The 12,481-nt window shown below is 38.0% G+C and overlaps 1 protein-coding gene across 5 annotated transcripts in view; it reads right to left on the reverse strand.

Moving 5' to 3' along the window:
* Positions 1–12,331, reverse strand: part of KRIT1 (KRIT1 ankyrin repeat containing) — a 43,170-nt gene extending 30,839 nt beyond the window's left edge. The window contains exons 1-4 of one of the 5 annotated variants that reach the window (XM_043588835.1): positions 11,808–12,331; positions 6,659–6,762; positions 5,560–5,719; positions 301–393 (exon numbers count right to left, since the gene is read on the reverse strand). In XM_043588835.1, the coding sequence (XP_043444770.1) occupies positions 301–393; positions 5,560–5,719; positions 6,659–6,760 (355 nt within the window). In that variant the 5' untranslated portion in view covers positions 6,761–6,762; positions 11,808–12,331. Of the gene's footprint in view, positions 1–300; positions 394–5,559; positions 5,720–6,658; positions 6,765–9,110; positions 9,208–11,807 lie in introns of those variants that run through there. The other 4 variants (XM_043588837.1, XM_043588836.1, XM_043588839.1 and 1 more) reach the window with 4 other exon arrangements.
* Positions 12,332–12,481: the final 150 nt, after the last annotated feature.

The following is a 12,481-nucleotide window of genomic DNA, read 5'->3' on the forward strand; positions in this document are numbered from 1 at the left end:
AAAAATCCCTTATAACCTGAAAACTTATTTCAATTATGGCTTCCTTCTTCACTTCTGTATTCTATTTTTAAAACTAGAAACAAAAACATTACTGTTTAGTCCAGAAGGCTGAATATTACTTTGAAATCAAAACATCTTTTTTTAAGTAACAAATTTCCCCACCTTCTACTAATTTAAAAATACGTATTTTACAACAATATTAGAATAGTAACTATGAATATAAATTCCTAAATTCCTCAGGAGATTTTAACTTAGTGTCTAAAATATATAAAGATCCATAAGATAAATCTTAGACTTTACCTTTGACAACTGATGGAACAATAAATAATGCCGCTTCTCTGCCAATCTTCTCTCCATCCAGAGGAAATTTCTTCATTAGGACCACTCGTTTTCCTAACCATTTGATTAAAAAAAAAAAAAAAAAGGTCTTTTAAATTTTATAAATTACCTTGAGAATTAGAAAAAAATACTTTAATTCCAATGTAGTTAACATCTAGTGTTGTAGTAGTTTCAGGTATATAATATAGGAATTCAACAATATCATATATTACTTAATGCTCATCAGGATAAGTGCTCTTAATCCCCTTCACCTATTTCACCCATACCCCCTAGCTACGTCCCCTCTGGTAACAACTAATTTGTTCTCTATATGTTAAGATTTGTTTTTTTTAGTTTATCCCATTTTTTATTTTTTGAGAACTAGAAAAATTTTTAAAAGGCAACATTAAGAGGAGTTAAAATATAAAAACAACCAATTTTATTATATGTCCTAATGAAAACTCTTAATCCTGATAATAATGCAAATTATTCTGTGCACAATCAACCAGTAGATTCATGGTCCTGGTCTTGTCTAAAAGAGAAGCTTCCTATGTATAGCAAAGAAAACTGTCCTGCTAAAGACTGACAGAGCAGCTGAATAGCAAGGCACCCTGCAGGCAAGAGCCATATACAGTACTTCCTCATTCAGCTGAGATACAGATGGGAAGAATTTTACTATGATCTCAGGTGGATAAGGAGGGTGGTATATGTAAGTTGCAAAGTCTTAAAGTTAACACTCAACCTCCACCCTCAATGTCAGTGTTTTTTTTTTTTTTATTTTATTTTATTTTTTTCAACATTTATTTATTTTTTGGGACAGAGAGAGACAGAGCATGAACGGGGGAGGGGCAGAGAGAGAGGGAGACACAGAATCGGAAACAGGCTCCAGGCTCTGAGCCATCAGCCCAGAGCCCGACGCGGGGCTCGAACTCACGGACCACGAGATCGTGACCTGGCTGAAGTCGGACGCTTAACCGACTGCGCCACCCAGGCGCCCTGTCAATGTCAGTGTTTATTAAAATCTGATTGGGCTACAAACTACTACTGTATTCTGAATTGTCACCTCCATTCTTAGTGTTTTTCCAGATTTGGCCACAAGGGGGCTATAAATAATAACCTACAAATCGTGCCCTCTAAAACCTCTCATCTGGACACCTTTGCCATGATTTTTGTCAACTCTTCCAGTTTCCCCACTCCAAGATACAGAAACTTGTTCCTGACCCAAGTAGGAAGACTGACTGGATACCTTCTATGGACAGGTAGATAATCTAAGAGTTCAAGCAGCTTCATTTATTCACAAAATACTGGAGTCAATATATGTGATTATTATAGCCCCCAATTATTTTACAAATTGGACATGTGTACAAAATATAAGTGTTACATAGAGGATAACATCTAATAAATTTCAGAGGCAATTTCTTTTGTCTAGCTTGAGGTCCTGTCCCACTTTATCTTTCCTGTTTTGCTGCATCCCTAAACCCAGTTCTGATCCATTGTTTAATTGTGTACTTTGCAAATGACAGATGTAATGAGATCTGTTGTGGGGAAAAAATAAAAGCACTGACTACAAGTTGGGAAATGAAGGTTCTAGTCCTAACTCCTCCACTAATGGCAGTATGACCTTAACGAGTAATATCCTATGTCTGCATTTCCATTTTACAGATGTGAAGATGACCATATACCAACTCACAGGACCAATTTAAGAATTTCATTAAAGGCCACCTGGGTGGCCCAGTCAGTTAGGCATCCAGCTTCAGCTCAGGTCATGATCTCTCCATTCCCGAATTTGAGCCCTGTATCGGGCTCTGTGCTGATAGCTCAGAGCCTGGAGCCTGTTTCAGATTCTGTGTCTCCCTCTCTGTCTCTGCCCCGACCTTGCTCATGCTCTGTCTCTGTCTCAAAAATAAACAAACATTAAAAAAAATTTTTTTTAAGAATTTCATTAATAAGTAGGTGTGATAGTGCTTTTATAAACGATATATAGCACTGCACAAAAAATTAAGGTATAACCACTGCTATTATAAAGTCTTTGTGATTTACATGTGATGCTTGTATAAGGAATCCTCTTACTCTACAAAAATATTTCATATATTTACAAAACTCAATACAAAAAGTATAGTCAGGATGTGGTATGGCTTATTATAACTAACATAACTAGTTAGGTTAAAGTTCGCCATTTTAATTTCTCTTATTAAAAGCTCCTAGAGGTGCCTGGGTGGTTCAGTTGGTTAAGCGTCTAACTTCAGTTCAGGTCATGATTTCACAGCTTGTGGGTTCAAACCCCGCATCGGGCTCTGTGCTGACAGCTCAGAGCCTGGAATCTGCTTTGGATTCTGTCTCCCTCTCTCTCTGCCCCTCCCCCGCTCATGCTCTGTTTCTCTCTCTCCATTTCTCTCTCTCTCAAAAAATAAACATTAAAAAAATTTTTTACATCTCCTGGAAAATCTTCTAAAAGCACTACCCATTTCTCTGGGCCAGAGGACATCTTTGTTAACAATGACACCACTCCATCCCCCTTCTGGGTGAATGGACTGAGTGGCAGAGTATGGCTAATTCACATAATAAATTATGACTCGTCTGTCTTAGCTCAAATATGTGATCTGGATATATGTCTCAGGAATTTGATCTCAGGATCAATCCTGATAACGACAACAATTTGGCAACAGTAGAACAAGTCTAGATGAAAATTTATCAGAGAAGTTCAAGACTAAGGTAGAAAAGACTGACAAATTTGTGGCATCCAAAAAGAGCCTTTTATGTGCCTTGATCACCAACAAGGATAGTCCCCTTTTTAGCTAAGATCAATTTCTAGATCATTTTATTAAAAAATCAATCTGATGATTAGGGAAAGGAGATCTCTTTAAGGGACTTAGAATATGTATCAGAGATCTATAAATTTATGCAGTAACTTATTATAACTGAGTTGTAAGGCCTTAGAGCCTCTACCCTTCAGGCCCTCTTAGGGAGATTACCTATTAGAAAGGTAAAAAAAAAAATATGGGAGCACCTGGGTGGCTCAGTTGGTTGAGCGCCTAACTTTGGCTCAGGTCACAATCTCATGGTTCACAAGTTCAAGCCCTCTGTCGGGCTCTGTGGAGACAGCTCAAAGCCTAGAGCTTGCTTCAAATTCTGTGTCTCCCTCTCTGCACCTCTCCCACTCATGCTCTGTCTCTGTCTCTCAAAAATAAACATTAAAAAAAAGGTAAAATATGGTGAATGATACTCTAAAAATTATGAATCAGAGGCTTACAGTTCAACTGTCTCTAGACAACAAATACCCAAAATAACTAATAACTGAAACCACAGGATTCAACCCTATCTCTGCAACATAAAGTCTCTTTACTGAAAACAGATGAATTAGACAATTTCTAGACAGTAACAGAAAAAAAAAAAAACCACCGCATAAGCTTTAAAAAAAAAAAAAAGTAGGCACAGAGAGGTATGCCTTACCTCATCAACAACTGTTTTCAACAGCTATTTGACTGAAATTGGCTTTAGCTTCTTAATAATAATGCCTGAATCTTGGACATAGTTTATAATTTTTGTAACTTTTTTTTTTTAAACATTTATTCATTTTTGAGAGACAGACAGAAACAGAGCGTGAGTGAAGGAGAAGCAGAGAGAGACACACACACAGAATCTGAAGCAGGCTCCAGGTTCTAACCTGTCAGCACAGAGCCCAACACGGGGTTCCAATTCACTAACCACGAGATCATGACCTGTGCTGAAGTTGGACACTTAACCGAATGAGCCACCCAGATACCCCAATTGGTTAATTTTTTTTTTTAATTTTTTTTTCAACGTTTATTTATTTTTGGGACAGAGAGAGACAGAGCATGAACGGGGGAGGGGCAGAGGGAGAGGGAGACAGAGATCGGAAACTGGCTCCAGGCTCTGAGCCATCAGCCCAGAGCCTGACGCGGGGCTCGAACTCACAGACCACGAGATCGTGACCTGGCTGAAGTCAGACGCTTAACCGACTGCGCCACCCAGGCGCCCCCCAATTGGTTAATTTTTAAACAGCTTCCTTATAAATAAAAATTGTAGTTCAAAGACACTTAAATTGAGAACTATATTTCTCGTCAAAGTGATTTGAATTTTCTCTTAGTTTTCAAGACACCCCTTGGTTTCCTATCTCTACTGAACAAATCATTAACACTGCAACTTATTTAAATATTTTTCAACTTATGGGGCGCCTGGGTGGCTCAGTCGGTTGAGCATCCGACTTCAGCTCAGGTCACGATCTCGCGGTCCACGAGTTCGAGCCCCGCGTCGGGCTCTGGGCTGATGGCTCAGAGCCTGGAGCCTGCTTCTGATTCTGTGTCTCCCTCTCTCTCTGCCCCTCCCCCATTCATGCTGTGTCTCTGTCTCCAGAATAAATAAACGTTAAAAAAATATATTTTTCAACTTAAAAGAACATTACAGTCAAGTTATTTCTTGAAGGGCTTTACTACACCTTAAAAAAAGTTTTCTGAGTCTTTTTCAAGCTTTTTTCTTTTTTTTAATGGAAAGGAACATAAAAAGAAATTGATTTTTTTTTTTTTTTTAAAGATTTTATTTTTGGGTGCTTGGGTAGCTCAGTCAGTTAAGTGTCCAACTTCAGCTAAGGTCACGATCTCACAGTTCACGGGTTCAAGCCCCACATCAGGCTCTGTGCTGACAGCTCATAGCCTGGAGCCTGCTTCAAATTCGGTTGTCTACCTCTCTCTCTGCCCTTCCCCCGCTCCTACCCTGTCTCTCTGTCTCTCAAAAATAATAAACATTTTTTTAAAAAATAAAAAATTTATTTTTAAGTAATATTTAAACCCAATGTGGGACTCGAACTTACAACCCTGAGATTAAGAGTCACACACTCTAAAACTGAGCTATCCTGGCTACCCAAAGAAATTGATCTTAATATATTTTTTTTTTTTTTTTTAAATTTTTTTTTTCAACGTTTATTTTATTTTTGGGACAGAGAGAGACAGAGCATGAACGGGGGAGGGGCAGAGAGAGAGGGAGACACAGAATCGGAAACAGGCTCCAGGCTCTGGGCCATCATCAGCCCAGAGCCCGACGCGGGGCTCGAACTCCCGGACCGCGAGATCGTGACCTGGCTGAAGTCGGACGCTTAACCGACTGCGCCACCCAGGCGCCCCGATCTTAATATATTTTTAAAAATATCTTTCTCCACAATCAGTTGAAGGAAACTGTATTAAAAAAAAAAAAAAAAAAAAGAAAAGAAAAGAAAAAGTTTCCTACCTCTGATACCCTGGTTTGCAGGAGAAATTGGTTTGGTAGTTTCTACTACATAATCCAATATGCCTTGTGTTACTTCACTGTTGCCTTGAAGTTTAGTTTCCAATAAAACTTTCTTTCTCTTTTTTTTCTGTCCTTCAATGGGAACTTCATGCAACAAAATCTTAGATGAGAAAAATATTAAAATTTAAAATAAAATTTACTTGCCCTAGATTATAATAAGCCAGCAGTCTTTCTTAACCCTAGCTTCATATTAGAATATCCTGGGAAGCTTTTAAAACAATAGCAATGCCTAGCTTTATCCCAGACCTATTAAATCAGCATGTGTGGGGAGTGGGGCCCTGGTAGTGAAAGTTTTAAGGTTCCCCAGGTGATTCAACAGTACTTTCAGGATTGAGAACTGGTAAGCCAGAGCATTACTGAAGCAGCAACCTCCTGAGAACCTCTGCAATATCCTTTAATAGGTTTCAGATAACTAACCTTAAGAAAGCAATTTAAGCTAGAGAAATTAGCTGGAGTTAGAAGTATTTTATGATGCCTAGAATCTGTCGCATAGAAGAGATAATTCTGTTTTAGGTTTTGTTGTTGTTGGGTTTTTTTTGGCCTCAATCACGTTTATTAGTATATGTAATAGAATTCCGGACTACAGAGAAGTAACTTAATTGCCTAAAATTTTAACTAAAGTTAAAAAGGTATTTTAAAATGAACTGTTAAAAAAGAGTTCTTTGGGGAAATAACCAAGAACAATATTTACATTGGAACTTGGAATAAGCTGACTTTTGCAATGTTTTTTTTTTAATTTTTGAGAGTCATTTCATAAATTGTACTTTTTAAAAATTAAATTTATACATTATAAAGAAAACACAAATGACTGCCTTTAATATCTAATAATTTACACCTATCAATTAAAAAATGGTCACAAGGCATGCAACAGATAAGCAGACGGTGAGGAGCAGAGATTTTAGAAGCATCAGTTCTACTTTTCCAAGATCTAGGTTGTCAACCAAAATTCACAGGATATGAGAAGACTATATATGTAAATGAAAATAACCAAAAATGACATTCAATGGTAGCAAATCAAATGTTAGTAAATTGTTCTCACTTCATAGGACTTAGCTCTGTATTCCCGAGAATTGAGACTGGCAGTATTCTTTGGACGAATAACAGCAACATATGCATCTTCTATGTTTTCTGGATTTCCCATTGCTTTATAAAACAAACAAACAGAAATCCTCTGAAATACTAAAAAACACATAATCAACATAATCAGTTTGAAAAACAATTTCAAAAATAACATGTTTATTTTTCTATCTTAGAATATATATACTGCCTAAAAGGCAAGCCAGAGATGACGATCTTACCACTGAACTATTCAAAATCTTGGCTTATAATTTTAAGATTTTCTCATGTTCCTTTTTTCTTTTCTGTGAAAAAATTTAATGGAGATAATAATTTTGTATGTCTAAACTGTGTAAGAATCTGCCTTTTGGACCTAAAAAAAAAAAAAAAAGATTACAAAATGTCTTATAAATACTAAGCAAATAATGACCTGAGATCATAATTCAGAATTCTACACACTTATTTTCCATAAATTACACCAGTAAATGTCATATTGTTAAAAGCTTGGAAGCTGGAAATAGGCAGCTGCCATTGACATTCTCTCCAAAATCTTTAGAAAGAACTTCAATATTTGACATTTGGATTAGCTAAAATATACCTTACAAATTTTCTTTGGAGATGCCTATTGCAGAATCAAAAACACTTGGTCAGTTGATAAAATCTTTCTGATGATGATTTAAGAATCTTTTCCACTTCCATTATCAATTCCCTAGATAACTCCAACTTTTTCTTCCAAATATGTATTTTACACATGCACATGCACACGCTTGTGGGCACACACACACCTTTTCCCCAGACTAATTTAGGTATCCACTGGTGAATTTCCAAAAAGTATTTGAATTTCAAGCACTTTCTTGGTTGTTTAAAAAAAAAAAAAAAAAGACACTGTGTTGTGAATACATTGTATAACATATGTAGCATAATTACACAAACCTTTTTTTCTGTTAAGCACCTAAAAGAGAAATCAAGTAATACTTTATCTTCTAGACACAATATAAAATAATCAATTCCTGTGCTGATAAACTTCCATTAAAAAAATGAGGAGGGGTGCACCTGGGTGGCTCAGTCGGTTAAGCATCTGACTTTGGCTCAGGTCATGATCTCACAGTTCGTTGGTTCAAGCCCCACGTTGGGCTCTGTGCTGACAGCTCAGAGCCTGAAGCCTGTTTCAGATTCTGTGTCTCCCTCTCTCTCTGCCCCTCCCTCATGCATACTCTATGTCTCTTTCTCTCTCTCTCTCTCTCTCCCTCAAAAATAAATAAACATTTTTAAAAATCTAGGAAAATACTTTATTAATACTCATAATTTCTCTGGAATATATAGTACTACACAGTCCACTCACCTTTTAAAACATAAACAAATGTGATGTAATAGAAAAAAGGCACAACCATGAGGGTTACAGTATTTTGTTTTTACATCATTTAATGTTAACATATCCTCCAAATATTCTAAAAATTGATTTTCAAGAAATATTCATACTTGAATATTTTAAATACACACATTTTCAGTGACATGAAAGAAGAAAACAAAGGCTTAATTAAGTTAGGAAAAGAACAAAAGTTGTTAACATATCAAGGCAAAACTGCTAAGGCAGAAACACATGCAGAGGGATTGGAAAAGAATAACTTGAGCTAAAAAATAATAGAGAAAGGTATAACTACAGTTAGCAATATGTTTAGATTGAGTTTTAGATAAAAGTTCAAGTGACTAAGTATAGGAAATAGGTGACATTTTGTTATGGCTCATTCTATTCTGAAAAATGCTTAGGTATAACTGGTAATGTTCCAAGCGATAAGGTCTTACAAATATATAGAAGTGGTTTCTCAACTAAGGGTGGTACCCTACCTGGGATCATTTGAAAGCATTTCTGGGTTTCACTTTGGAAAAGTAGGGGGATTTCTGGTTTTCACTTTGGAAAAGGGGAGGTGTACAAATGCCATTTAGTCCCCATGGGCAGGCTTGTTACATTTCTTTGCTATTCCAGAAAGTTTAACAAAACATCAAAAATACTTTTTTTTTCCCCAAAGGAATGATTTTCTTTTAGGTTTATTTATGGGAGAGTGAGACAGAGAGAGAGAGAGAGAGAGAGAGAGAGAGAGAGAGAGAGAGGGAGACAGAGGTTTATTTATGAGAGAGAGAGAGAGAGAGAGAGAGAGAGAGAGAGAGAACGAACAAGCTGGAGAGGGGCAGAGAGAGAAAGGGGACAGAGGATCCAAAGCACAAAGCCTGCTTGGGATTCTGTCTCTCCCTCTCTCTGCCCCTCCCCGACTCTCTCTCTCAAAATAAATAAACTTAAAAAAAAAAACCATTTGCTATATTGAGTAAAGATGAACAAACTAGAGCCTTTTACACAGGAGAAGAAGAGAAGATTCAGTATGTGAATATGGGTATTGCAAATTTAGTAAGCAGAAGTCAAAGTTGACAAGATGACTTACCAGTTTAAAAAGTACACGCTAGTAGAAATTACCAGCAGTGGAAACAAAAGCAAAAATGAACTGCTGGGACCTCATCAACATAAAAAGCTTCTGCAGAGTGAAGGAAACAATCAGCAAAACTAAAAGGCAACCGACAGAATGGGAGAAGATATTTGCAAATGACATATCAGATAAAGGGTTAGTATCCAAAATCTATAAAGAACTTATAAAACTCAACACCCAAATAACAGATAATCCAGTGAAGAAATGGGCAAAAGACATGAACTTTTCCAAAGAAGACATCCAGATGGCCAAATGGCACATGAAAAAATGCTCAACATCACTCATCATCAGGGAAATACAAATCAAAACCACAATGAGATACCACCTGACACCTGTCAGAATGGCTAACATTAACAACTCAGGCAACGACAGGTGTTGGTGAGGATGCGGAGAAAGAGGATCTCTTTTGCATTGCTGGTAAGAATGCAAACTGGTGCAGCCACTCTGGAAAACAGTATGGAGGTTCCTCAAAAAATTAAAAATAGAACTACCCTACAAACCAGCAATAGTACTACTAGGTATTTATCCAAGGGATACAGGTATGCTGTTTCAAAGGGGCACATGCACCCCAATGTTTATAGCAACACTATCAACAATAGCCAAAGTATGGAAAGAACCCAAATGTCCATCAATGGATGAATGGATAAAAAAGATGTGGTATATAGATACAATGGGGTATTACTGAGTAATTAAAAAGAATGAAATCTTGCCATTTGCAACTATGTGGATGGAACTGGAGGGTATTATGCTAAGTGAAATTAGTCAGAGAAAGACAAAAATCATATGACTTCACTCCTATGCGAACTTTAAGAGACAAAACAGATGAACATAAGGGAAGGGAAGCAAAAATAAGATAAAAACAGGGAGGGAGACAAAACATAAGAGACTTCAAAATATGAACAAACAGAGGGTTACTGGAGGAGTTATGGGAGGGGGGGATGGGCTAAATGCGTAAGGGGCATTAAGGAATCTACTCCTGAAATCATTGTTGCACTATATGCTAACTAACTTGGATGTAAATTTAAAAAGAAAATTAAATTAAAATAAGTAAATAAATAAAATATTTCACTTATTAAAAAAAAAGGAAATTACCAGCAGTGATCAGAAAGTATATCTTCGTAAGTAAAAACCAAAAATTGGGATGTTATGTTAGGTCTCTGTAAAATGTTCCTGAGACAGAAAATGATCCCCTTTCTTCATCCTTAAACAATGTTTCTCAATCTTTTGTTTAACTCCCGTCAACTTGAAATAACCAAACCAAGCCAAACCCACAAAATGTTTCTATTCACATAGTTGAAAATCACTGAGAAAGCATATTTTTTATCCCCACCAGCCAAAGTGATTTTATCAAGTTGTCCTTAGGTTTTGTTGCTTTCATTTTCTCAATATAACACTTAATATGTTTTAAAAATAATGCGAATAACGCTTACAATGCTTACTATGTACTAGACATTATGTTAAATGCTTTACATACATTAATTCATTGTTCCCCCCTAAACCTGATGAAATAGGTGGTATTACTGTTATCCCCATGTTACAGGAAAAAAGCTGAGGTAGAGTAGCTAAGTTATTTGACCCTTCCCTATTCCCTTGGAACAATTCACTATTTTATAGCATTATAACGTTAAAGAGAAGAGATGGCAACTAAATTATCAGTAAGAATTCCTCCATAGGGATTTATTGACCATAGAAATCTCATCCTTTTGCTAAAAAGAGAGGAATTATTAATAAAGTAGAACAGAAAATAGCCATTGGTGCTACTTCTAAGTAAGCTTGCTTCCTCCTTGTCCCTCCCACCAATTCTAATCATCACTTATCAAGGTCAACAAGTGTCACTGATAATTTTCAAAGACTTTCTTTCTGTTAAGTGACATTCCGTTCTGGAACTTAAGATATTTAATAATCTTCAAATTGCTTTTGAAGGCAATTACACTAAATATGGCTAATACGGAAGGAACTAAGTAATACTGACATTGGGAACCAAATGAAATCCTACAGTGAACACCAATGTTACTTAAGGTTATTTGGGGGAGCATAATTTCATACATAGTGTACTAAATATGCTGTGTATCAGCTGCCACTATAGTTCTGCAACCCAATATTTAGGTGAATCAACTAACAGTAAAGCATGGTGTGAGGGCTGGAGAAGATCATGGAATGAATCGTTTTTATACTTTTTTGAAAACATATTTGAATTTTTGTCATTTCACCCAAATAAGATGAGGCCACCAAGGCAGTTAAGAGACTATAGATTCAAAGAGAAAGAAGCATTTGCAAACAAATTGTGAAGGCGCACAAGTTCTCTAAGCGAGTCAGAAGGGAATGGGAGTGAGATCCTGAGTTAGGCCATCTAGATCAATGATTTCTTTTGAAGATAAATACACCATAAATAAAAAGCAGAGAAACCCCAAAGCCTCAAAAGGTAGAAGTGTTAAGAGGTTAGATGAGTTGGAATGACAATTGTGAATCGCCTTCCCCGAAATGACAAAAACAAAAACAACAAAAAAATCTCCAACATTCTGCCAGATTTTTCCTCCGCCACCACCCAACGTCCACTACCGGGAAAGGACTTGCACGTCTCTTTGCTCAAAGAGCTGCCACCCCAGAAGTGGCTCTGGCCTCTTTGTTACTACTTTTAAGAAATAAATTCCTTGCCTGGAGAAACTAGATGTGGAGGTAGTTCAGCCTCCCACCTCTGTTTTCCCTCGCGGGAATCTGGTTTTCGCTCCTCCTCGTCTCACCCGTGCGGGCGGCCGAGCACTTCCAGGACCGCTACATTCAACTCACTGGGTGGGACAGTCACCTGCGGGGCGGGGTGCTGTCACCGCTTTCTCATTCCTCCTTCCTTCTCTTTCCCAGCAGCCAGGCCTAACTTCCTGTGACAGGAAAACCCTCCGTAGCCACCAGAAGCCTCCTGGAGTGTTGGGCCGCTCTTCCCAAAATGCGCCTCAAGCCCTCGAGTCTCTGGACTCGGAGAAACTCTTGCCGCCTAGTTCTTTATTGGCCTTCCCTCTACTCGCACCTCAGCACCATATCACACTCTCCCGAAAGTAAGGGTTTCCAGGTCCTCAAAAGCCTTTGATTTCCATATCGCCGCTACCGGGGCGAGGAAATCACTTCCGGGTTTATGCGCCTTGCAGCGTCGCGGTTGGCGACGGAAAAGCTTCCGGGTCGACGGGTTAGCTGCTGCCGTTCCTGCTGCTTCCCGCTGGGGCTGCGGGCTGTCTGGTGCTGGTGGTGCCGGCGGCTCGAGGACGGGGGTGGCAGCGGCCGGCACGCTAGCGGCTGAGCCGGAGGCGGGGGTGGGGAGGAGGGCGGCCCAGGCTGCG

This window comes from Prionailurus bengalensis, chromosome A2 (assembly GCF_016509475.1).
Source record: "Prionailurus bengalensis isolate Pbe53 chromosome A2, Fcat_Pben_1.1_paternal_pri, whole genome shotgun sequence".
NCBI lineage: Eukaryota > Metazoa > Chordata > Mammalia > Carnivora > Felidae > Prionailurus > Prionailurus bengalensis.